Below are 26763 nucleotides of genomic sequence, written 5' to 3'. Positions count from 1 at the left end.
AATGACAAAAAATGTTGAAATAAATATTACCCACTGTATGAAATGTTAAATTAGAAATCAATAATGATGTTGGAAAATTTATTCTCATTTTATACTCTGAAAAAAGGAATTGACAAAAAATAATAATTTTTATTCCAAACTTTTAAAACAGCATGCCTATTTCTTATTGGTTGAGACTCGAATTAAAATAAAATAATGAATATTATTTCAAGACCAGAAATAAATTTGAAATAAATAATTTTCTTTCCCCTATATTTTTTATTCCAAAATGCCAAGAATTAATTTTAAAATAAAATAATTTTCTTTCCAATATTTTTATTCCTTTTTCTTATTGGACGTCATTTTGTGTCCAATGAGAGACTAGTGTTTAAATATTTTAAAGCTTATTACAGCATTTATTTTGAATATGATAATATTCTCACATTAAATGTGATAAAAATGTTTAAAATATACGTACGGACATTCTGGTAACGATTATAGAGCTGCTATTCCTTCTAAATCATACCTAACTATACTACAGGAATCGCCATACAAAGTTTGAAATCGATAGGACAATTCTAACAGGCCATAATTAAGGAGAAAAGCTGTCCGTTCCAGACGGACGGACGGACCGACCCTAATTATAGAAAAGCCACTCTTTTAAAAAGGACAAGTAAAATTTATTTTGTTGGAGGAACTTTCCCCGGATCTAAGGATCGTACCATAGCGTCCCAGCAGTTAACGAGATCATAAGAACAGATAGACAAACAGACATCCTGAGCTTATATATAAGGCTATGAAATGTTAGATTTTCTTAAACTTTTCTTTCTTTCAATGTTTATGTTTAGCTCATTATTCCAAACTACTTATGCAGGTAATCGACCTTGCTATAAAACTGAAATAGTTAGTTGTCTTATTTGCTTCATATGTAGTAGTTTCCAGGAAGGAAGGGGACTTTGGGCTGTTTATTACACTGGTCCCCAAAGTTTTATAATAACATCTTGTTATTCGTTGGCTCAAAAACCTTTGTGTAATTTTGATTGGTTGGTTCATAAAGTTGAGTGTTCAAACGATTCATCCACTAATTTTAATCTACAAATGAGGTAATTTTATGTCATTTAGCAATCATTGGGAATGTACATCAATTTATCGGCCATTGTCCTATCCCTTTAAATTCCTGAGTAGTTTCGCCAAGCCCTTGTTTTTAAATTCTCTGTACATAATAAAGAAATCAGAATGGTAGTCTATTCTGCATTATCCTCGTAAAAAAGTATCTGAATCTTAATTTTTTATATTTTAACTTTAAAAAATAAAAGTTTTTGGCTCGACCCCTCCCCCCAAACCTTTCCTTTGTGGGCTAAAAATGAAATACTTGTCTTTTTTTTATACATTACTATAGCGGGATAATTTAATTTTTTTTTTTGTATTTTTGGCAATTTCTCTTTAGAGGGTTGTAGTTTCCCCAAAATAGTTACAAACCTTCCCAGGACTTATGAGAATCTACCCTGTCAAGGAGAACTATATCGGTCATCGGTACATCCTTCGGTACAAGCATACAGATAGACATCCTGTTACTTTATTATAAGGATTTTTATTCTACATTATTATTCTATGAAACATGTTATATCATGCTCTCTCTATACTATTATAAATACTAGATGTATTATTGAAGCACATCTTTACATAAGAACTAGCGGCTTTGCTCCAAGAGGTTTGATCAACTTAATTTTTCGTATTTTAGATTTAAAAAGAAAAAGTAAAAAAATTTTTTTTTTTTTTTGGGGGGGGGGGTATTTTCATTTTTTGGGGGGGTTGGGGGTGTCCCACCCACCAAGAAAATAGCTTAAAACCATCACAGGACCAGTAGGTATATTCCCTGAAGAGTAGAGCCCAATCGGTTCAGTGGTTACTGAGATCTTAAGCTTCAGACGGACAGACATCGTTCTACTTTGTATTATAGATTAATAGGATGTCTATGTGTGTCTGTCTGTTCTGAAGGATTTGCTAACAGCTGAACCGATAAGTTTCTCCTTTACAATGTAGCTTCTCATTGGATCTAGGAAGCAAAATAACTATATAACTATAACAATACCTTCACCATTCAAAGAAAAATCACGGGGGCAAAAGGCATCCTAAAGCTTCAGACGGACAGACAGACGGACAGACATCGTTCTACTTTGTATTATAGATTAATAGGATGTCTATGTGTGTCTGTCTGTACTGAAGGATTTGCTAACAGCTGATCCGATAAGTTTCTCCTTTACAATGTAGCTTCTCATTGGCTTTGGGAAGCAAAATTACTATATAACAATACCTTCACCTTTCGAAGAGAAATCACACCAATTATAATAAAAATCCCCCCCGCAAAAAAAAAAAATTCTAACTTATTCTTTTTAAAATTAGATGGGCCCCTTCAGCTAAGGTCTTTACCCCATAAGGAGTATTAGCCCCTCAACCCCTATCTTTTTTTTGAGCCAAAAGAATAATCTTATACCCTCAGAATTACCATAGATTTTCTGATAAAATTGAAGTTCTATAAAGGTTAAGCTATTCTAGAGATCTTAACCCTTAACGGTTTGGGGGGGAGGGCGAATGAAATTTTAATATATTATGTGGACAATGACATATAAGAAAAGCCAAAATTTAAAATTTGAAGTCTGTAAGTCAAAAATTGCGGTCACAGGAGACTTTTAAAGATTTCTGAAGACCCGAGGATCAGGTTCTGCAGGATCATACCTGAAACCTGAAATGGACTTGAACACCTATATTTCATAAAGGATTTACGACTAGAGGATATATTTTTTTTTGGTAAGATAAAATGCTTTGTATAAGTCAAAAAAATATTTTTGCTCTTTACCTGAATGACCCTGCCAGGTTTGCTGGCACCCTCTGCCCGCCAGGATTAAATTTTTTGAAAAATTTTAAAGGTTTGTACTAAGAAATGATATTGTTTACAGCTGACTTTTATCTATGTATGAAATGAAAAAAAACAGCGTTCGTAATGAAATGTGTACACAATTTAAACCAATGAGATTTAATGTAGGTTCCGATGCGTTTCTCTTATTGGCTCAATCAGGCATTACCTCTCTTGTTTTACTACCTTTATTTTGATATAAATAAAATTTATCTTATTGAATAAGTCTATTGTTAAATCATTAAAATGTGTTGTTTTTTTTCCATATTTTTTCATGTGTCTACTCAATTATAAAATAATTCTTCAGTTGGAAACAGCTCTGCAAACTTAAAAGACAATAAAAAACACAAAAAAATACAAAAAAAAACAAATCTATAAAAAATGGAAGGCCAGAGTGAGAAAGAAAGAAGTGGGATGATTTTTCAAACTGTTCCTTATAATTCAAGGTAGAAATATTCTTATTAAAACAAGGATGACAGCATCCATGAAAGCGAAGCTCTGAAACGGTAGGACAAACGAACATTAACACTTGTAGAGTGTCAGAAATGAATGTTCAGAATTTTGGTGCATAAAACAAAATTTAATTACATTTGTCGAAAACTGCTTAATTATAGGATACTTACATTTTTAGAATATGATTATAGAGATGCTTAGCTTATAATATTGTACTTTGTTGTCCTAGGAATCGGTATTCCAGAAATCAGATCAATCGGATAATTTTATCACAAATCTATTAATTTCAGATTGTTACCTTACTGTAGAAGCCAGGAATCCTCACTAAAATCTTCCAGCTTTAGAAATAGGTTAGCATAGTTATGTATCGCATCGTATTATAGACAGATTTCCGCGGATATTGGGATAAAAAAATAAGAATAAAACCAGTTTTGTTAGGTCCGAAGGGCCCAAGTCCCTGGCTATTAATTTTATAATTTAATATTCGTGGAAATTGTCTGTAATACGATTCTATAATAATTTTTCAGTATGGTTTAAAACCGGTTCTAATATAGCGGATATTAATCAGATTGTAATGTTATTACAGCTCTGAATCCGTTCCTTTTCCGCCGGACAAATTCCTGATTTGAACTGTAATGAGAAACTATGTATAGTATGGTCAGGAAACTTAAGAGATAGGACAATAGACTTTAACAATTGATGTATGTACATCCTCAATAATGATAAACAAAATTAGCCCCTCTCTATGATTACTTTTAAGATAATAAGTTTAAACGTTGGGTTGGGCCGAATACTTTTTTGGCCTGATACCGGATATCCGACCAATTTCTAATGCTGGATATCCAGTATCCGGACGTATATTGAAAATGGCCCGATATCCGACAAATTACCGGATATCCGGCATTAAAAATCAGCTGTATATCCTGTATCCGGATAGTTTGAGTATCCGGACGGATATTGAAAATGGCCGGATATCCGGCCTACCTAACCGGATATCCGTTCTAACCCTATTAAAAGTACACTATAAGGTCAGACAGTCATAATAGCACGTCATTATTATATCGGCCTCTACCTCTTTTATAAAAGCCATGTGGTCGACATAAACATTGAGATTCTATATTAATACAATGTCATCAGTTCAGGACAGGCAAATCTAGATTCCAGGTATGGAGGATCCTACCTGGATTCCAGGTATTCCAGATCCTACCTGGAGACAACAACAAGATCTGCACAAAGTTCCTCCTGGCAGAGACACCAGGATGACCAGTCTGCTTCCAGCAACAAAGCAAGATTCCAGGTAAGATTGGAACCTACGTATGGCTTATTTCTAATAGCTGTCTATAGTGCCCTAGCAAAATGGGGATAGATTTTACTGCTTTTGGCCTACCTATTCCCTTGACGTCAGGAAATACCCTGTACCCCATCTCTTTTCTAATGGTTTTTTTTCCCCCTTCTCTTTCTTTTTCCCTCTAATATGGCGTTAATAGAATACATCTATCCCCATTTTCCCAGGGCACTTGGCGCTTGGCACACAGACAGACAAACAGTACACCCTGTTACTTTATTATAATAGGATAAAGGATAATTTTCTTTAGATACGAGACTTATTATACAGGGGATCTATCAATGAATGCTACGAGTCTCCAGGATCCAGTGACCGCCAGACTATTTCTGGAGGTTCCTGCCAGTTAGATACTCTTCTGGGTAAACTACAGGTAACTTCTAAATGATTCTTCCCCTCAAATATTATAAACTGGTTCTATCATTTGTTAGATCTAAAATCTTGGACAGAAAGGATGATTCAAGAGTGAATCACAAAGTATCATTCATAAAAAACTTTTTCTCAAATTTTTCCTTATAAAAGAGGATTTCTAACTGTCTAATTATGTGTAGCTTAAAGTCTTTCTAACCACTGGACCGATATGGTCCTCTTTTACAGTGGAGCTTTTTATAGAAATGAAATCTTATCATTTTATATAATACTAGTGGCGTCACCCCTTGAAACACTTGAGGAGGGGGGCGGGGGATAGTGGACTAACGCCCATATTTTCAGTTTTAGTTTTAACTATAAAAGATAAATTTTTTTATGGGGGCAATTTTCTCATAGGAAGGTTATGGTATATATCCCACCCCCCCAAATAATTATAAACCGTACCTGGTCCTACACAACTGCGGTTTTCGAGATCCTTTGATGCAGACAGACAGACATCCTGACTTTTATATAAACCTTAAATTTTTTTTTAGGTTGAGCAAGAAATGTTTGATTTATGGAGAATGGGGGAGGAGGAGGAGTGGGACTCAGAAAGGGAGGACACAGACTTTATTAACCAGTAAGTTTAAGGTGGCTAGGACATGTGCTCAGAATGGAACAAAATAGGCTTCCGAAAAAGTGCTTAACATGGAACCCTACCACTGGTAAACGTAGACAGGGACGACCAAAAACGACCTGGAGGAACAGCACTGAAAAGGACCTAATTAAATTAAAATTGACATGGGGAGAAGCTGAAGCACTTGCCAAAGAAAGGAATTCATGGAGGAACAAGGTGTCCGTATTCTCTGGACTTCATAGTCAAATAGAGAGACGTCACATGCCTGATGATGATGAAGTTTTCCAGGGATCTAAAGAGATAAGACAATGGCCGATAAAGTGTTGTACATCCCCAATGATGGAACACAAAATTACTCCTTATGAAAAATTAAAATTAGTGGTTGAAACGTGTGAATACTCAACTTAATGAATCAATCGAAATTCACCAAGGTCCCCAAAGTTGTTAAGCCAACGAATAAGAAAATGTTTTTATAAAACTTTGGAGACTAGTGAAATAAACAGCCCATTGTCCCCTCTCTCTCTGAAGTTTTCTCATTTATTCGGCCTTTATTGTAGACAGTCGGTGAAATTATATGTGAATATACTGCTGAATAGCGAATACCTTCTAAATAACATCCGTTTCTCGGCTGCTATCAGTGATAGAAGATATTCAAAACACAATAAAAACATGGAGGGAGGGGATGTTGGGCTGTTTATCACACAAGTCCCCAAAGTTTTATTATAACTTAACAACTTTGGGGACTTTTATCAAAGTTTAATTGGTTGGTTCATTAACTTGAGTGTTCAAACCTTTCAACCACTAATTACTATCTACAGAAGTGGTATTTTTATGCATCATCATTAAGAATGTACATCAATTTATCGGACATGGTCTTTTCCCCTTAGATCCCTGCAATAAACATCAACTCTATAACTCATTTTATCCGACTGTCAATCCATTATTATTTGTATTACAGGGGGGGGGGGGGGGATGCAACCAACTCGGATTAGCCCTGAAAATAGCCCAAAAAAATGGTTAAACAGTTGAGCCGTGTTTTTTTCAACTTTTTGTTAGATTTAGGGAAAATAGACCTACCAAGGATTACTCATGCCAAGTTTCATACCCAAATTCGGATTTTAAGTGCCATTTACGCATTGATTACGAGATGGTTGCATTAAAACCCACTCCTCTCCCTTATATATGAGAATACTGCCATATAGCACAAATTGCTACAAAATATTAAAGTTTAATAACTGATTTATGTTAATTTAGGACTTTTGAGGAAGATGACTTTCGACAAGAATATGAGAATTACCACCCAAGACAAATTTCAAGAAATAACAGTGATCATTTATTTGTTCTGGAAGCTTAATCTCAATAAATTTTTAAAAATTTAATTTGAATTCATTCTTGAGTTGACACACACATAGAGACATCCTGTTCCTGTCATCTAAAGGATAAAAGTTATTTCTCGCATCGTATTACAAACAGCTTTCCACGGATATAAAATGTACAGCTATAAGATTAAAACCAGTTTTTTTTATCTCCCGAGATGCCGAAGGCACAGGCTTAACAAAACTGGTTTTAATCTTATGACTGTACATTTTTATAATCGTAGAAAACTGGATATAATTGATGCTGGACATAATTTTTTCGTATTGCTGAAAACCGGTTCTAATCCACCGGATATTAATCGGTTTCGAATGAGTAGGAGAAATGTATATTTACAGTTTAAGGGGCAAACAATATCAATCTTTGCATGATGATTCCAACAACAATTGGTTACGATATGGGAAACGAAGCAACTCTATAATCGTTCCCAGAAAGTCCACACGTCCATTTAAAACATGCTGAATTTTAAGCTTTTGGACACCAACTTTATGTATGATATAATTATCCTATTCATTTGATGTTTGAAATATGATTCCTAGGACAATAAGGTCAAACTCTGTAATTGTGTCCTTATACAGTATCCTGTATCTACGCAATTTTGTTTCCTCACAAATTAATTCTCTGCTTTAGGTTCCGACACTCTACAAGTGATTAGAGCATAATAAAATTAAGATATATTTATGAATCAAATATTTATTTGAAAAAAATATAAATAAACAATAACACTATCATACAATATGCATACATAATCATAATACATATACAATTTTTATCAATAATACCCTACTAAAATACAAGTAATAAATGTTAATGAAAAAAAAAAATAACTTATGAATTTGTACATATGAATCTAAAATATTGTTTAACATGAAATTAGTATAATAATAATGTGACTTATTTTACAATAGGATTTTTTTCAGGTAGAGTTTAAGAAATATTTCTTTTTCTTTTTTGTGAAAACAAAACTAAGATAATTTTAACATATAGGTATGTAACTTAACACGATGCATAACTATTCTGTTAAATCAGGAATCTAAAGGAATAAGACAATGGCCACTAAATTGATATACATCCCCAATGATTATAAATTTAACCCTTCTTCAACCTACAGTTAGTGTTCGAAACGTTTGGACACTCATCTTAATGAATCAAACAATCAAAATGCAAAGTTGTTTAGCCAACGAATAATAAACGTTATTATAAAACTTTGGGGACTACTAATGTCCCCTCCCCCACCCTGATTTAAATTGTCATTTCAGAAGCACTGGACTTCATAACAAAGGGAGAGGTAGGTTTCGGGTAAAATCCGTAAAGGTGTGTATTTTAAGGCTTAAAAATAGTAGTAGAACGATAATATTCACTAAATATGTGTATTTCTTAATGAAAAGAACTATAGACAATTTTTGTTAAAGTTAACATAAATATTTATCTTTCTACTACTGTTCTTAACTTATAACACATAACCTTTACGGATTTTACCCGAAACCTACCTCTCTCTTTTTTATTACAGGATATTTTCATGCATAAGTAATATTTCTTTTGGGATAAAAAAAAGTAATATTTCTTTGAAAAATGAATATAACATGCTTAAATTTATTTTTGTACAATCAAAGAAAAGTTTGAATGACTCAGATCAAATAAAAACACCGGATCTGATATATTATTGAAATTAACATCATTCAAAATCAATTGTAGTATCTGAGCAAATTTTTTGTTGTTAAAAATCTAATATTTTAACTTAAATTATCAATTTGGGTACTTAATAAAAATTTTTGGGTAAATAAATTACAAGTCAATGTTACTAAGTATTTTACTTTTTCTTAAGTTTCAAGACGGTTGCTTTTTTAGACCTTGTTATCAGAGGCTTTTTATTTACAACAACTTGAGGCGTTTTGCGTGGTGACTTCTTGGCATCAGCTGATCTTGCTGTGCCCGCTCCACGCGGTGTCTTTGTGTCAGCTGATTTCCCGCCAGTTTTGGATGGGGTCTTTGATTTTGTTGGGGTTTTAGTATCTGCTAATTTTTTAGGGGTTTTTGTGTTAGCAGATCTTGGTGTCTTAGAATTGGAGGATTTTGCACTGCGTGGTGTCTTCACGTCAGCAGCCGTGGCGGTTCTACGCGGGGTTTTGGCTGCCGGCGGCTGTATCGTTTTTTCTTCAGGTACGTTTTCGGTAGCGTCGGCAGTTCGCTTGCGTTTCAAACTGCTTTTTGGGGTTGCAACAACTGTGACAGTTTTAGCAGAAGCAGGCTTAGCCGCCGATTTGGGGGTAGCCGCTATCTTTTTAGCAGGTGATATTTTAGGGGTAGCAATTTTATTTTTGCTGCTACCAGAACGAGAGATCATCGGCGAGGACTTTGCATTACTTGTAACAATTTTCTTTGCCGACTTTGGGGTTGTCTTGCCAATACTTTTAGGTGTTGTAGGTTTGGGGGATTTTGCAACTGTTTTGGGTGTGGCTGCTTTTGCTTTAGCAACAGATTTAGGGGTGGCAGCAATAGTAAGTTTTCTTGTGGTAGCAATCAATTTAGCAGGAGTTGAAATGGCAGCTTTCTTCCCCTTGGGAGTGATGTTGTTCTTGTTGGAGGCTGCAGTTAGTTTCTCAACTATTTCCTTCACCTTTTTAGTTGATCTGGCAGGAGTTGCAACTATAGATTTGCTTTTTTGAATTGTTTTTGGTGTTCTTAGGCCTAGGGGTGTTTTAGCCTTAGCACTTGCGGAAGCAGTCTTTGCTCCTTTGGGAGTTGCAGCTTGGGCAGGTGCAATTCTTGTTTTTCTTGTCGACACTACAGGTGTCTTGGGAGCTTTGGATTTAGCGGGAGTTTTTGCTTTTAATACGGGTGTGGTTTTATTAAAAACAACAGGCGTTTTTGCAGTAGTCACAGGTGTTTTAGGTTTTGAAACAGGAGCAGCTTTACCAGCAGGTGTTTTGGGCTCCTTGATAGCGGCGGCAGGTTTGCGAGGGGATGCCTTTGGCGTATTTGCCTTTTTAAGAGCTGGACTTTCAGACACTGCCTGTTGGCGTGTAGACTTAGAATCAACCCGGCTTAAACTTTTAACAGACAAAGACCTTGTCGACACAGACTTGGCCATTTCAAGTTTCTCAATAATTTCAACACACCGCATTTGCACCAAGGATTTGGTCTTCTGTTCGCTAAGCTTTGGCTTGGCTAGGCGCTTTGCAGCTGTGGGCGTCTTGCTGGCCGTTGGGCTGGTCTTGTATGTGGCGGTGCTGGTTCGTGTTCTGCTTACCGTTGTTACAGAGGTTGAAATGGAAAGCTTGGCCACCCGGCCGCTGGCAACCCCACGTGGTGTGCCGGATTTAGGCGAAGCTGCGGCAGCAGCAGGTACTACTGCCTTTCTAGGTGATGACGCCTTGGCGCTTCGTGTAGCTCTACCCACCTCAGCTTGCAGCATATTCAACTCCCGACTCAAGGATTTTCGCACAGTTGGTCTTGAAGAGCTGGTCTTCGCGGATTTTTTAGAGCTTTCTGCGTCGACGGCGGGGGTAATTTTACTTGAGCTGGACGTGGGCAGGATGTTCTCTTGACCCGGGGGTGGTGGGGGGGTAGAGGTGCCGTCCCTGTCGCTATGGCCGGGACTGTCCTCGGAGGACGAGATCTCGTTACATTGCACATTGTCTTCAGGTTCAGCAGGTCCATTACTAAAATTAAAATAAAATTATATCGAATTATAAGATATGATACATGCGGCTGCGCCATCAGTATATAGGGGCTATGTATTCAAATTTTTAATAATATTGTAGAAAAAAATCCTAAAGCCATCAAGGATTAAATCTAAGAATTAAATAGCTTAAAACACTACAAAGTCCTATATCAAGCTTTCCAATAATGAAGAATTTTGAAATTTTAAGCTTCATTTTGGCCAAAGCATTTCCAATTTCTAGCTATTATTTAAACACAACTGACATAGAACATATTTCGAAGGACAGAATTTTGCTTAAACCTCCTTACCCCTCCCCACCCCTCAAAAAAAATTGAGGAGGAATATTGTCTATTCCAGATTAAAATAATATGCGGTTTTTAATTAAACACAAAAAATGTGTTATTTCTGATTGTTAAAGTTATCATTTTATAATAAAATATTCTTAGCCTAAAGTAATATATTACACAGAATTAAAATGAATACCTAAGATATCATGAGAACTACCTTCTTTAAAAAAAATACCGAAAAAATACTTGATGTAGGTAAAGTAAATGTAATTCTTACCCATTGTTAGTGGAGCCAACAGCATCGGCGGCTGGCGTTCTGGAGGCCTGTGCCGCTGCCCTTGAACTGGATGCTTGTGCAGCAGCTACTGGAGACGGACGGGTCAGGATAACGGTATCATCCCGCAGTGAACCGCCGACACGTGGTAACGGCGGTGTGCCCGGGACACGGACCGCCGATGGGGAATGTCCGACAGCTGGCTGGACGCCGCTGGCAGCTCGGGTTGGCGGCACAGGTACACCTGCGGCTGCAGAAGCATCTAAAATACATATGTTATTCTGAAGTTTTACAAATAAAATATAATCATTGGGGGAGGGAGGGGTGCACCGTGCAGCAGAGAGGAATCCCCTAACGAATGAGCTACCTTAGGTTGAGAGGCTAGGGGCGAAACATCGCTGGATTAAAATGAAGGGTTATAATATAAACTATCTCCCAATCTCCTTCCACAATTCTATGTCAAATACTAATGAAAAAGGTCTTAAATATAGTTTCAATTTCATCCGCTAGATGTTACAATTTCAATAGTTTTCATATTAAAACTAAAACAAAAGCAAATTAACTAATCTTAAAGAAATAAGCTTTTTATCTTCCTTTTCTGTAGGTATTTAATAAGTTTATAATCAAAGAAATATCAAGTTTAATTTTTATAGATTTAGATTAACACATTGATAATACCATATCCTTTCATTGATACCTAGGTATTTACTTTCGGCGAATTTGTTTAAGCTTATATCAAGCCTTATTCTTGTATAAAGGTAACAGGATGCTTTTCTGTGTGTGTGTGTGTGTGTTTAGTAGGTTTACAATCTAGTGTGATTTACCTTAGGATAGGTTAGGTTATATTGGGCACAAGAAATCCCCGCAGGGGATAGCCCTTAATAAACAAACTACCCTCCCCTTTTTTTATCTTAAAATAAGGAGGGGGAATGCTGGCAAGATACTTAAAGGGAAATAATTGAGAATTATAATAAGACAACCTAAAAAGTCGAGTTGGGCCGGATATCCGGTAATTTAACAAATATCAGCGTTGACCAGATATCCGGCCCAATACTACTAGAACGTACCTAAATCTAACTTTATATGACTTGAAATATAAAATGTTCACCTTGAGAATTATCAGGTACAAAGTCTTGTTGTAACTTTCTCTGTTTGAACAGGTCATACCCAGCACTGTAGCACGGATTACCAGAATTAGGAAACCTAAAGCAAATTAATCTCTCAACAGAATGGGTTTCAAGTTGAAAGTTTTACAAATATCAAGATTTAGGCTAGAAAGTTTTAAAGACTAGGTAGTAAAATGGTCGAATTAAAATGTTTTATATAATTTTTATTTATCAGAATCAGGGGTAGCTATTCTAACCAACAATTCTACAAAAAATCACGAAACCTTATAAAATATCTGGTGGTATATTTTGTTTTTGTCAGAGGGGTGGGAAAGAGGGAGAGAAAAAGAGGAAGGGGGTTGTGGGAAAATTTTCCCTTATAGAACTGTTTGTCAGAATATCATTCCCTTGTCCCTGATCAGAATAAACTGGTTTTTTTTAATCTAATTTTTTCTTCCTAACTATTATCTCATTCTCTGGCTCTACTGTTTTTCATTAGAATTTGTTTTTTAGCAATTAGGAATCAAAATATTTGAAGGAAATAAAAAAGTAAGTATTAAAGAATATAAATAACATTTTGCCAAAATGTGAGAATTTTTTTTAAGGAAACGAATAGTAACATCCTATTATATAAAGTAGTAAGCGTTTTTTGTCTGTCCCGAAGGATCTCGCTAACTGCTGAACCGATATTGTTCTCCTTTACAGTGAAGCTTCTTATAGGTCCTGGGAAGGTTTTAAACTATTTTTAGGGAGGGTGTCTTCACCCCCATCCTTCCCAAAAATATTTTATTTATTCTTTTGAAACTCAAATTTAATATGGGATGAGGTCGACTTTTCCCATCCTAACTTAAGTGCCCCTAGAGGCTTCTAAGGGCGTAGCCACTAGTTTTCCTAAAAAATAAGACATTTTTGTGGGATATTGCTTTTTGTTCAGGAGAAGCAGTTAATTACCTATTACTATGACGGAGCGACAAAGTGACGGACAGATAGACGTATAGCTTCAATCCTTATTGTAGAATAGCTGCGCTACTAAAAATTACTTTCTATACCTTGAAATGATAGTGCAGGTATCTGAGGGTGGTTGTTGTGACTCGCCAGGACGGGAGTCAGGTCCAGGTACGGGTACAGTTCCTGTGGCCGCCAGAGCGGATCCAGAGCTACCAGCTACAGGTACTAGAGATGGTGTCGGCTGACTGCTGCGCGCAGATAAACTAAAATATTGAATTATAGTGGATAACAAGATAAATCTAGAAGACATTCCTAGTCCTATTTAAAAGTCATACTAGTTGCTTCGCCCTTATCCTCTAAGTGAGTTGGTTGGAGGTCGGGAAAATAGCATTAAATTAACCCAAGACGGCTTCAATGAAGACTAGAGAACATTCAACTCGGGCCAGCAATTTCCATGATAGTTTTGGACTATATAAATTTAAAATCAAAGTCTTGGGATGGTTTTAGACTACAAGTTAAAAACTGTTGAACAAATTGAGTTTTTAATTCAAGTGCCCAAGGTTTTAGAGCCAACGAAAGAGAGAGCATGTCGATAAAACGTTGGGTTCCAGAATTATATCTCCTCCTACTTGACTATTAGTACCTGCTGCTTGAAGGTCCAGGTACAGGTTCCATGTCAGAAACAGCTGACAAGGGTCGTTGCGGTTGTTGAGACGGCCAGGCGCCGCTAGGGCCAGGTACACACGGCTCAATATTTGCCGCAGCGGCTGCTGCCAAACTACCGCCGTCGGCAGCCGTCGTGTTGGTGACCAAAGCCATGCTTCCTCGATCGGCAGAGGTTGCCTGCTGAATGCCGCTCGGTCCGGCAACATCACGTCCTGATAATATTGCAATTAATAAAAAAAAAAAAAAACTAAAGCAAAGTATTCATGAGATATGAATGCTAAAGTAGGAACTGACAGGACTGGAGTGGAAAATGCAATGGGACACTTTGGCATAGGTACAAGAAATGAAAATGGAGAACTTTTACTTGAATTCTGTTTAAATAATGATATGGTCGTAGGAGGTACATTATTCCAACACAAAAACATTCACAAATATACCTGGACAACACCTGATGGACAAACAAGAAATATGATTGACCATATTATGATCAATAGAAAATGGGTCAAGTCAATGCAAGACTGTAGAAGTTATAGAGGAGCCGACATATTCAGTGACCATGAACTAGTTGTCAGTAAGATTAAATTAAAGCTGAAGCGTACTGGCCATGATAAAAAGAGTGAGATTGGTAGACAATATGATTCTTCAAGATTAAAGGACCCAGAGATAAAGAATGAATTTGTCTTAAAACTCAGAAATAGATTTCAAGTCTTAGAGGACCTAAATGACGAGACTGAGATCACATGGACTTCAATTAAAGAAAACTTTCAATCTACTGCTAAGGAAATACTAGGACACAAGAAACCAGAGAAAAAGGACTGGATCTCTGAAGAAACATGGAACAAAATAGAAGAGAGAAAGAAGCTTAAAAACAAAATTCATAATGCTCAACATTTGGCTGACATGGGCAATTTAAGAGCTGAATATACTGCTAAAGACAAAGAAGTCAAAAAGCGCACAAGGAAAGACAAGAGAGATTACATTGACAATATGGCTGAAAAGGCCCAGAGAGCAGCTGACTTTGGTAACATGAAAACAGTACACAACATAACCAAGCAATTAAGTGGCAAATATAACAAAAAGAGTGGTGAAACTATCAAGGCTAAAGATGGTAAATTACTCACTACAGAAAAAGAAGTTGCTGAAAGGTGGAAATCGCATTTTGAAGAAGTGTTGAACAGACCTGAACCTGAAATTATTGCTGAACCAGAACCAGGACATGAAATAGACATAGACACAAGACCACCAACTATTCAAGAAGTTAAAGCTGCTATACATAGTCTAAAGAATGACAAAGCACCTGGACCTGACTTGATAACTGCCGAAATGCTTAAGGCAGACATAGATCTTTCTGCTAGGACTCTGACTGATCTCTTTGATAAAATTTGGAGACAAGAAAAGATACCAACTGACTGGTCTAAAGGTATAATCATAAAACTACCTAAGAAGGGAGATTTGAACAATTGTGATAATTGGAGAGGAATTATGCTGCTTTCTATCCCAAGCAAGGTCCTATGTAAAGTTATTTTAAACAGAATTGATGAGAAAATTGACATTAAACTAAGAGAAGAACAAGCTGGATTCCGTGCTGGAAGAGGCTGTGTTGACCAAATTTTCACCCTTAGGACAGTTATTGAACAATGTGTTGAATTTAACAAGCCACTCCATGTAAATTTTGTTGATTTCTCTAAGGCCTTTGACTCCATACACAGACAAACACTCTGGAAAATACTAAGAAGTTATGGTATACCTGAAAAGATGATAAGGGGGGGGGGAAGTTTGTACAGTTATGAAAATGAAATTCAGTACCAAATTTTGCCCTGGCCGTTTGGGCTTGTTTTTATAGTTATCAAAAAAATTCTTTTTGTAAGCGCTCTTATATGATTGGATCTACCTTTAAAACTTTAAAACTTGAATTTTGGGACTTTCCCTTAAAGGGGCTAGTGAAGCAAAAGACCCCCTAACACTAAAATTTTAAGTTCTGAGCCTATTTTCAGAGATATTGTGACGATTTTTTTAATGAAAACACTTTTTAACAAAACCGAACTAAGTAGCCAATACAAATTTCATTTTGGGACTTTCCTTCTAGGGGCTAGTGGAGCAAAAGGCCCCCCAAACACTGAAATTTTAAGTTCTGAGCCTATTTTTAGAGATATTGAGACGATTTTTTTTAATAAAAGCATTTTTAACAAAACGAACTAAGTCGCCATTACAAATTTCATTTTGGGACTTTCCTTCTAGGGAATAGTGGAGCAAAAGACCCCAAAACACTAATATTTTAAGTTCTGAGCCTACTTTCAGAGATATTGAGATGATTTTTTTAATGAAAACATTTTTATGTTCTGAGCCTATTTTCAGAGATATTGAGATGATATTTTAATATGAAAATATTTTTAACCAAACCGAAATAAGTAGCCATTACAATTTCATTTTGGGACTTTCCTTCTAGGGGCTAGTTGAGCAAAAGACCCCCAAACACTAAAATTTTAAGTTCTGAGCCTATTTTCAGAGATATTGAGATGATTTTTTAAAATGAAAATATTTTTAGCAAAACCGAACTAAGTAGCCATTACAAATTTCATTTTGGGACGTTCCTTCTAGGGGCTAGTTGAGCAAAAGACCCCCCAAACACTAAAATTTTAAGTTCTGAGCCTATTTTTTGAGATATGAGATGATTTTTTTAATGAAAACATTTTTAACAAAACCGAATTAAGGAACCATTACAGATTTTATTTTGGGACGTTCCTTCTAGGGACTAGTGGAGCAAAAGGCCCCCCAAACACTGAAATTTTAAGTTCTGAGCCTATTTTTAGAGATATGAGATGATTTTTTTAATGAAAACATTTTTAACAAAACCGAATTAAGGAACCATTACAGATTTTATTTTGGGACTTTCCTTCTAGGGACTAGTGGAGCAAAAGGCCCCCAAAACACTGAAATTTTAAGTTCTGAGCCTATTTTTAGAGATATTGAGACGATTTTTTTTAATAAAAATATCTTTAAAGAAACCAAACTAAGTAGCCATTACAAATTTCATTTTGGGACTTTCATTCTAGGGACTAGTGGAACAACGGGCCCCCAAACACTAAAATTTTAAGTTCTGAGCCTATTTTTAGAGATATTGAGATGATTTTTTAAATGAAAATATTTTAAACAAAACCGAACTAAGTAGCCATTGCAAATTTTATTTTGGGACTTTCCTTCTAAGGACTAGTGGAGAAAAAGACCCCCAAACACAAAATTTTAAGTTCTGAGCTTATTTTTAAAGATATTATGGCTGATTTTTTTAATGAAATTTTTTTTCAAATAACTGAAATAAATAATCAGAAGATAAAATTTTAGTGTTTGGGGGTCTTTTGCTCCACTAGCCCCAGCCGGGAAGGAAAGTTCCATAATGAAATTTGTATTGGCTACTTGTTAAAAATGTTTTCATTAAAAAAATCATCTCAATATCTCTGAAAGTAGGCTCAGAACTTAAAATATTAGTGTTTTGGGGTCTTTTGCTCCACTATTCCCTAGAAGGAAAGTCCCAAAATGAAATTTGTAATGGCGACTTAGTTCGTTTTGTTAAAAATGCTTTTATTAAAAAAAATCGTCTCAATATCTCTAAAAATAGGCTCAGAACTTAAAATTTCAGTGTTTGGGGGGCCTTTTGCTCCACTAGCCCATAGAAGGAAAGTCCCAAAATGAAATTTGTATTGGCTACTTAGTTCGGTTTTGTTAAAAATGTTTTCATTAAAAAAATCGTCTCAATATCTCTGAAAATAGGCTCAGAACTTAAAATTTTAGTGTTTGGGGGTCTTTTGCTCAACTAGCCCCTAGAAGGAAAGTCCCAAAATGAAATTGTAATGGCTACTTATTTCGGTTTGGTTAAAAATATTTTCATATTAAAATATCATCTCAATATCTCTGAAAATAGGCTCAGAACTTAAAATTTTAGTGTTTGGTCTTTTGCTCAACTAGCCCCTAGAAGGAAAGTCCTAAAATGAAATTTGTAATGGCTACTTAGTTCGGTTTTGTTAAAAATATTTTCATTTTAAAAAATCATCTCAATATCTCTAAAAATAGGCTCAGAACTTAAAATTTCAGTGTTTGGGGGGCCTTTTGCTCCACTAGCCCCTAGAAGGAAAGTCCCAAAATGAAATTTGTATTGGCTACTTAGTTCGGTTTTGTTAAAAAGTGTTTTTATTAAAAAAATCGTCTCAATATCTCTGAAAATAGGCTCAGAACTTAAAATTTTAGTGCTAGGGGGTCTTTTGCTCCACTAGCCCCTTTAAGGGAAAGTCCCAAAATGAAATTTGTAATTGCTACTTAGTTCGGTTTTGTGAAAAAAGTTTTCATAAAAAAAAATCATCTCAATATCTCTAAAAATAGGCTCAGAACTTAAAATTTTAGTGTTTGGGGGGTCTTTTGCTCCACTAGCCCCTTTAAGGGAAAGTCCCAAAATGAAATTTGTAATGGCTACTTAGTTCGGTTTTGTGAAAAAAGTTTGCATTAAAAAAATCGTCTCAATATCTCTGAAAATAGGCTCAGAACTTAAAATTTTAGTGTTTTGGGGGCCTTTTGCTCCACTAGCCCCTAGAAGGAAAGTCCCAAAATGAAATTTGTAATGGCTACTTAGTTCGGTTTTGTTAAAAATATTTTCATTTTAAAAAATCATCTCAATAATTCTAAAAATAGGCTCAGAACTTAAAATTTTAGTGTTTGGGGGGTCTTTTGCTCCACTAGCCCCTTTAAGGGAAAGTCCCAAAATGAAAGGGGGGAGGCGGATGTGCCATTTTTTGAAACCAAAACTAAAAGTCAACAAAGGAACTCAACTAAAAAAAGAGTTACAGGTCTGAGATTTTGCATGGCAGTTGCTTTATAGGGGTACAATATGGAACTGTGAAAAAACGGCGGCGCAACCGCCGTTTCCCGCCGAATTTTTTTTTGCAATTTCTCGGCGGTTTTCGGCGGTTGCGCCGCCGTTTCTTCACTGTTCCATATTGTAACCCTATAAAGCAACTGCCATGCAAAATCTCAGACCTGTAACTCTTTTTTTAGTTGAGTTCCTTTGACTTTTAGTTTTGGTTTCAAAAAGTGGCACATCCGCCTCCCCCCTTTGTAATGGCTACTTAGTTCGGTTTTGTGAAAAAAGTTTGCATTAAAAAAATCGTCTCAATATCTCTGAAAATAGGCTCAGAACTTAAAATTTTAGTGTTTTGGGGGCCTTTTGCTCCACTAGCCCCTAGAAAGAAAGTCCCAAAATGAAATTTGTATTGGCTATTTAGTTCGGTTTTGTTAAAAAGTGTTTTCATTAAAAAAATCGTCTCAATATCTCAGAAAATAGACTCAGAACTTAAAATTTTAGTGTTTGGGGGTCTTTTGCTCCACTAGCCCCTTTAAGGGAAAGTCCCAAAATTCAATTTTTAAAGTTTTACAGGTAGATCCAACCATATAAGAGCGCTTACAAAAAGAATTAGGTTGATAACTATAAAAACAAGCCCAAACGGCCAGGGCAAAATTTGGTACTGAATTTCATTTCCTATAACTGTACAAACTTCCCCCCCCCCCTTATGATAACTAAATTTTATGACAACTTCCAAGCCTGTGTTTCAGTTGGAAACAATAAGACATCTGATTTCTTTAAAATAAGCACTGGAGTTAGACAGGGATGCATTTTATCACCTATTCTATTTATATTGGTCATTGACTGGGTGATGAAGAAAACCACAGAGGACAAAAAACGTGGTCTCCAGCTGGGCATACTAGGACACCTAGAAGATCTGGACTTTGCTGATGACCTGGCACTGATTTCAGAAACAATTAAACATCTACAAGCTAAGACAGATAGACTAGTCAAATACGCAGGACAAGTTGGGCTCTTTGTTAATGTCAAGAAGACTGAAATTATGAATATACCTACAAACCCTGATCAAACTATAACAATAAATGGTGAACAATTGAAACAAAGCAACAAATTCACCTATTTGGGGAGTGTTATCAGCAGTGAAAATGGCTCAAAAGCTGATATTAAAACCAGGATTGATAAGGCTAGGGTTGCTTTCAACAGTCTACACAACGTTTGGAATTCAAAGAAACTTGCTCTGAAAACAAAAATCAGACTTTACAACAGTAATGTGAAATCAGTTCTTCTTTATGGAGCTGAATGCTGGAGAACTGTGAAAACTGAAACAAATCAACTTAATGCATTTCACAATAGCTGCCTAAGAAGAATTTGCAAAATATTCTGGCCAAACAAAATATCAAACATTGAGCTGTATGCTAAGACCAAGTGCAATAGTATTGAAGCAGAAGTGAAATTTAAAAGACTAAGGTGGCTAGGACATGTGCTTAGAATGGAACAAAATAGGTTCCCAAAAAAGTGCTTAAAATGGAACCCCACCACTGGTAAACGTAAACGGGGACAACCAAAAATGACCTGGAGGCGGAGCACTGAAAAGGACCTCTTTAATTTGAAATTAACATGGGGAGAAGCTGAAGCACTTGCCAAAAAAAGGAATTCATGGGTGAGCAGGGTGGCCGTATTCTCTGGACTCCACAGTCCAAAAGAGAGACGCGCCTGATGATGATGATGATATTCTGCAAATTTGACCCGGATGATGGGGGGGGGGGGGGGGGGTAAAAAAATAAAAATATGTGGTTGGGGGGAAATATAAAATGATGATGATGATAACGTTGGCTAGGTAAAAACAAGTTATGGAGATTTAAATAAATTAAAAATACAAAGTATTTTTTTATAAAACAAAAATTCATTAATTTTTAATAGGTATTAAGGGTACCATTTTCATAAAACGTTAAATGGCCTAATCTAAAAAGGACTAATAACCTAAATGTAAAAATAACTCAAACTTAAAGTTGCATATAACAAAGAAAAATATATGAAATATCAAAACATACCTGAATTTAGTTCAGCCAGCTCGCGTTGGCGATTTTTAAGAACCTGGGCGCGCGGCGGTCCCGGCGGATCCAGCATAACCGTTACAACACTAGTGTTATCCGCCCGTAGCTTGCTGTTGATCCACCGTTCGATGGCGGTGTCCACCAACATCTTGCTGGGATTAATCCAACAGGTCCGGCCCTCCACAGGGTTAAGCATGTGCTGCTCGTTGGACTTCTCTGCTTTGCACACCACGCTCACGGCGTTCTGGGGCGTCATCATGTTCCACGCCCCGTCTGTGGCCAGGATTAAACATCTTAAACAAAAATAAAAATTTCAACTTTAATTGTGAGCGAAGTTAGTTATTAAAAAGACAGTGTATGTATATTCTGCACAAGATTAATTTTTCCTGCTGCAATTTTTTATTTTATTTTTCCCCTCCTAGTTTTTTCCAGCAAGGAAGGGGATAAATGGAAAAATATTTTCAGAACTCGATTCTATTCATATAACGCCTCCTTCCACATATTTATTAGTTTTTTTCACCAAAGAGGGGAGAAAAATAGAAAAAATGCTTTCAGTCCTCTTAATTTTTATATCCCCCCCCCCCCCCAACCACATATTTTTAATTTCCCTCCCCCCTCAGCCGGGTCAAATTTGCAGAATATACACCCCTGTAAAAAGATGCTCATCAATCTTCAGAATCTTCACTACAAAATTCAACTATCTGTTTTAATAAGTAACTGATTGAAATTTGATTTTATCAAGCAATACAAATAAAAAATATAATTTCCAGTATGGCTTCGAAACCGATTAATATCTGCTCGATTAGAACCAGTACTCAACCTTACAAAAAAAATCATGTATAGCATCGTATTACAGACAATTTCCCACAAAAATTAAAATTAACGTCATAAAATTCATACAAGTTTTGTTAGTCCAGGCCTTCGGCCCCACGTGTCTAACAAAACTGGTTTTAATCTTTAATTTGATATCCGCGGAAAGCTGTCTATTATACGCTGCTATAAATAACAAATATACCTATGTTTAGTTATATCAACAGGATAGACTCTACAATCAGGTTCTGGACTAACAACAAACACGTTTTCTTCACTGTTATAAGACCACAGATCTCCCAAAGATCTTGCTACGGCCAGAAAAGGAATCTCATCTATGTGCGTTGATCTAAAAATATATTTTTTGTTGTTGTTGGTATTTATTATTTTTTTAGAAAGTTGGAAGAACATTAAAACTTAGGCACATATTAGTCTGGTCCAAAACTTGTATATTACAACAAATAATTTACAATCCTTGAAGTGGACCAACATACAAATACGCAGTGTAGGAAAATTTCGACCATAATATTGATTACCTAGCAAGTGTAGTCATTTTTTTGGTAAAAAAGCCAGGTTTTTAAAATCCATTTAATAAGTAAGCTCTAAAAAGTTGTTTTTAGGATAAAGTCGTAAGATTCAATCATATTATGTGATAATGTGACGGAACAAAAGCAAAATCAAATATTCGACTGCTAGAAATTCTTCTTTATTACGGATTATTGTAACTGATTGACTATCTGTGATAATAAATCTATTTAAATTACCTTCTAAAGGGGCGTCGTAGCTCAGTGTTAACGCACTGAGTTACGGTGATGAGAGTTCGAGTTCTAGTCCCCATGTGGAAACTCGAATTTCTCAGTTAAATACATTCACGCAACTTCCCCTGGTTGTGTAAGAAGGGGATTATTGAGTAAGTTTAGATACTTAATAGTCAAGTACAAAATATCAGTACTACCCTTATCCCAAGCTCCTCTGCGGAGAGCGTCATTCATTACGGTGACTTAATTTGGGACACCTGCCATACTCGGCGAGGGTGAGGTAATAATGAGTAGCTCTCATGAGATAGCGGGTCAAGTCATAAGCTTGATAGCCCTAGTGGCTATACAAAAGTGTCTCAGCCTACTCCATGACTACTTAGGTCCAAACCCTAAGAGACTATGGCTAATCAATCAATCAATCAAAAATTACCTTCTCACAGGACCTTGATGTCCCATCTTTGGCCTGTTCCAGACCACCCTGGGAACTCCAGATTTACACACAACCTTGCCACCACTCTGAATTATTCGGGTGCTTTCCTCTGAATACAAAAATCAGAATAAGAAAGGGATTTGACAGATTTTTGTCCTATGTATTTCACCGATTTTTTAGCCAGTAGAAAATGAAAATATATTATACCTAGGTAGGGTTTCTTTTAAATCTAACTAGGAGCGTCGCCCCTTTGAATCTAGTAGTAAGGGGGGCCTTGTGTTAGAAGGGGCAATAAATTAAATAGCCAAAAACCATTACAAACCTTAACTTGGAAATGTAATAAGAACTATCTCGGGAGCTGTGTGAACCTTTTCTAAAATTAGTTAATCTAAAGTAACAAACAAAAAATCTTACTTCTTTGTATAATAGGATTGTGTAATAGAATGCTGTAATAATCATTAATTGATAAAGAAAACAAAATTGGAAAGATAGCTTTTTTTTAACTGGTGGAAAAATAAAAGGCTCGGTAGATATTTTAGGTTGCATGTATCTGTCCCAAGAAAAAAATATTTCTTTCATGATAACTATGACAGATTACGATTATTTAAAACTGTTACCTAAAGATTCTGGTTTGTGATCAATAGTCAAGGGGTCAGCAATCCATACATCCGGATTATCTGGATCCTATAATAAATAAACCGTACAATAAAGGATGTATCGTAGCTGAGCTACTAATGATCTCTATTATATAAAAAAATACCTAATATGAATTGAAACTGAGAAAATTGAGGGAAAATGTTTTTTCTTCTTCTTATAATCCATATAAAAATTCAGCTATAAAAATAGTTTCTTGGGATAAAGCTTTACTACCTATACTTTCAGAAAGAATAAAATTTTGTCGATTTTGAAAGTAATAATAAGTGACTAAGTATGAACAAAAATCTTCGTCTGCTAGATATTCCTTTTTAAATTGGACATATTATTGTGTTTGTTGGCCATCTAGGGTAATAAATATATTATCAAACCTGTACTCCAAGAACAATAGCACTGTCTCCAACATGGCCCACGTATATTTTTCCTCTCCTTATGAAGGCGATACTGGCAGTTGTTCCCGCGGTGCTCGGCAACCCACTCGCTGTCTTTGGCCATTTTTCTAAAAGATTAAAAAAACATATCAACATTCATTGCTGGAGTATTAAATCATGGATTTATTTGCCATTAAAGCCATAATTTTTGTTTCATAATTCCCACCCAGAGAGGGAGAGAGAATATAAAGAGATAATTTCTTACCAGCGTTTCGGAGCCGGAGCAGCAACATTTTTGGTGGAGCCGGAGCCGTATTTTTCGTTAAAAACGGCTCCGGCTCCAGATTAGCTTAAATAGTAATATTATAATTTGGCAACGGTCTATTTCCATATAATAAACTGAAAAACTATTATTACTTAACAAATACACACATCCTTCTACTTTATAAAGCTTTAATAAAATAAAAGCAAAATATTTTATATTATTTATTTTATTTTATCAAATTCAGTAATGAACAAAAATTGATATATTAATTTTAAGGTAGGAGCCGGAGCCGCAGCAAAATTAAACGGCTCCGACACGCTGTTTCTTACTGTGTTAATTGGGGATAGAAAAAGATAGGGGTGGCAAATAAGGATGTAAAATATACTATACACCCCTGCTATTCGGATATGCCTTACAAATATAGCAGCATTATATACAGAGTCTAATAGATGTCATTTAAAAATTTTTTTTTTAAATCCTTCGATTTAAGCCCCTCCCCCTTCCCTAAAATTTCGAATTCCAACGATTTAACCCCCCCCCCCCCTCCAATTTAAAAACATATTATTAGAGAATGAAAAATGCTTGGACAATAATACATCCCTGCAGACTCTTTGTGTAAAAAAAAATAAATTTACCTAGTTCTTTCCACATTGCATAGTGAGTCTGTATGTATCCTTCTCTGATTGCTTTCAAAACAGATTCGTCAGAATCCTCCCAGAAACCTTTCTGTGACACGATATAGTCCATCAAATGTTCCTGAAAAAAAACAATGAATTTTATTTAGTTTGTAAGGACACCCAAGTATAACTTAAAGTAACTTTAAGTGCCAGCTTTTTAAACAAAATTCATGATCATTAATCACAAATCATTGTTTTTAAATAGTCAAGTCAAGGCAAATATCAATCCGTAAGGAAATTTTAGTGGATGATCAAAAGAAACTTAGTATTAAAGCTATAAAATTTTACCTTTGCAAAAGCGGCCGCTTCCCGACCGCCATGACCGTCAAATATTCCAAAAAATGCATACTCCAAGTCTTTTTCGTCGGCGGTTTGTTGATAGGCGACGCCAAAATCATCCTCCATATACCTTCTCCCGCCTTGGTGCTTGTAGCCAGTCACGCGTAGATTCAATCCGATACTTGGTGCCATTTTTCATAACTCTTTACGTTGTGTCGTGCAGGGTTAGCCAGTCAATATTTATTTTAGAGTACCTAAAACAAAGATTTTTTAGCATTTTACAATTACATAGTACATAAGTAAACAAAATGATCGAATTTTTTTTAAAATGAAGGAAAGTTTTATATTAACCTTACAGAACATTTAGAGTGTGCGGGGGGAGAGGGTTCGATGCCCTACGTACCTTGGAGGGAGGGCAACGAAGAAAAAAAATCCCCCCCCCCCATTTTAGTAACGTGAGTAAAGTATACCCCATTTGCGACTATATAGGCGCTCCCCTAAAGACTAAGGGGGGGGGGGGGGGAATACGCTACCCTCCCCCTCTTTCAAAGAGTTAAAAAGAATCTTCAATCACTTTTAGATTAAAATAAATATCATTAAAATCTTTCACTTTATTTTAAGCTGAATGGTATCATGAAAGAAAACGAAGTTTCGGGTTTCGTCGTATTTTCACAGTATATATAGCTTATCACCAATTCCTAGCCCCTGCAGGGGGGCTCTAATCCTGCGGGGCAATGATTAACACTTCAAAAGCTACTGTGAAAATGCGACGAAACCCGCAACCTCGTTTTCTTTCCATGACCCGCTGAACGAAATTCTCAAACAATGTTTAAAAATTTTGAAAAAAAGGATAGGGAAAACCGTAGTAGATTAATAAGATAGGCTAAAACCATCCCAAAAGATCCAACATATTATATTTTAGGAGTAAAAAACGTTATTATCAATTTTAAGGAACCAAAAAATATCTTTTAAATATAAATAACATTATATTAACCTTTAAAAACAACAAATAGGATTATTCATATTCATTTTTATCTTTTTTTTTTTACTAAAATTACGTTATATTTTTCAATTTGCAAGGCCTTGAGTCATTTAAATTATGATAGCGGCCATTTTGTTTCTGAAAACTGTTAATATTATTCCATAGACAAATAATTTTAGAAAAATAAATTAAATTTTTAAAAATCCAAAATGTTTTTATAATATTTTTTTAGAACAAGAACTCTTAAAGAATTTGATTAATTAAAAATATAATTTTTAAGAATTTTATTAAAAATATCTATTTTTGTCTAATTAGTCCATGTATAAACATATATCAACCTTATTTTCTATTGGTCAGATTTTTTGTTCAACTTGAATTCTGAATTCTCATTGGTCAAAATAATTTTCGGTTTGTGACGTCATGTTGTAAGACGACATTTAGTTTTTTTTGTGTAAGGATTATATTATCCTTGAATAAAAGAAACATGATGTTTGAGATAAAATCAACCTTATTCGACGTTCACTCATAGCCCAAAAATAATGGACTTAAAAGTGTATTAAACTGTATATAAGACATTTGCGAATATATTGATACCATTAATTTGCCTCTTAGATAGAAAAAAGTATGTTTTTTTAATATTTTTCT

At 35.5% G+C, this 26763-nt stretch overlaps 2 protein-coding genes across 3 annotated transcripts; one reads left to right on the top strand and one right to left on the bottom strand.

The window, feature by feature from the left end:
* Positions 1-3137: 3137 nt before the first annotated feature.
* LOC145313045 (uncharacterized) lies at positions 3138-7052 on the top strand. Its single transcript, XM_080152283.1, has 6 exons — positions 3138-3339; positions 3637-3696; positions 4484-4643; positions 4942-5061; positions 5591-5676; positions 6928-7052. The coding sequence occupies exons 1-6, from the start codon at positions 3275-3277 to the stop codon at positions 7025-7027; spliced, it is 591 nt and encodes a 196-aa protein (XP_080008409.1). The 5' UTR covers positions 3138-3274; the 3' UTR covers positions 7028-7052.
* A 672-nt stretch (positions 7053-7724) lies between these two features.
* On the bottom strand, positions 7725-26264 carry LOC145313043 (uncharacterized). 2 transcript variants are annotated; one of them, XM_080152281.1, is made up of 13 exons: positions 26131-26264; positions 25146-25390; positions 24816-24936; positions 23916-24043; positions 23508-23574; positions 22891-22999; positions 21908-22051; positions 20890-21185; positions 13970-14204; positions 13428-13589; positions 12381-12475; positions 11276-11534; positions 7725-10709 (listed from the first exon to the last, which is right to left on the bottom strand). In XM_080152281.1, the coding sequence occupies exons 2-13, from the start codon at positions 25326-25328 to the stop codon at positions 8858-8860; spliced, it is 3651 nt and encodes a 1216-aa protein (XP_080008407.1). In that variant the 5' UTR covers positions 25329-25390; positions 26131-26264; the 3' UTR covers positions 7725-8857. The 2 variants fall into 2 exon arrangements, with proteins under 2 accessions (XP_080008407.1, XP_080008408.1); XM_080152282.1 differs by having other exon boundaries at positions 12381-12461; positions 13429-13589; positions 26131-26263.
* Between the last annotated feature and the right edge of the window lie 499 nt (positions 26265-26763).

Source organism: Acartia tonsa, chromosome 3 (assembly GCF_053477335.1).
Source record: "Acartia tonsa isolate MP-2025a chromosome 3, ASM5347733v1, whole genome shotgun sequence".
NCBI lineage: Eukaryota > Metazoa > Arthropoda > Copepoda > Calanoida > Acartiidae > Acartia > Acartia tonsa.
Note: the sequence above shows the minus strand (reverse complement) of the source record. Positions and strands in the feature narration are given on the sequence as shown.

Excerpts from the sequence above, each read along its gene's own strand:
- LOC145313043 (XM_080152281.1), bottom strand. The coding sequence starts at position 25,328 with ATGGCACCAAGTATCGGATTGAATCTACGCGTGACTGGCTACAAGCAC. Across the intron at positions 24,937-25,145 it reads AAGCGGCCGCTTTTGCAAAG|GAACATTTGATGGACTATAT; the intron begins GTAAAATTTTAT and ends GTTTTTTTTCAG. Across the intron at positions 13,590-13,969 it reads CCTGGACCTTCAAGCAGCAG|TTTATCTGCGCGCAGCAGTC; the intron begins GTACTAATAGTC and ends TCAATATTTTAG.
- LOC145313045 (XM_080152283.1), top strand. The coding sequence starts at position 3,275 with ATGGAAGGCCAGAGTGAGAAAGAAAGAAGTGGGATGATTTTTCAAACT. Across the intron at positions 3,340-3,636 it reads ACTGTTCCTTATAATTCAAG|ATTGTTACCTTACTGTAGAA; the intron begins GTAGAAATATTC and ends TATTAATTTCAG. Across the intron at positions 5,062-5,590 it reads CTCTTCTGGGTAAACTACAG|GTTGAGCAAGAAATGTTTGA; the intron begins GTAACTTCTAAA and ends ATTTTTTTTTAG.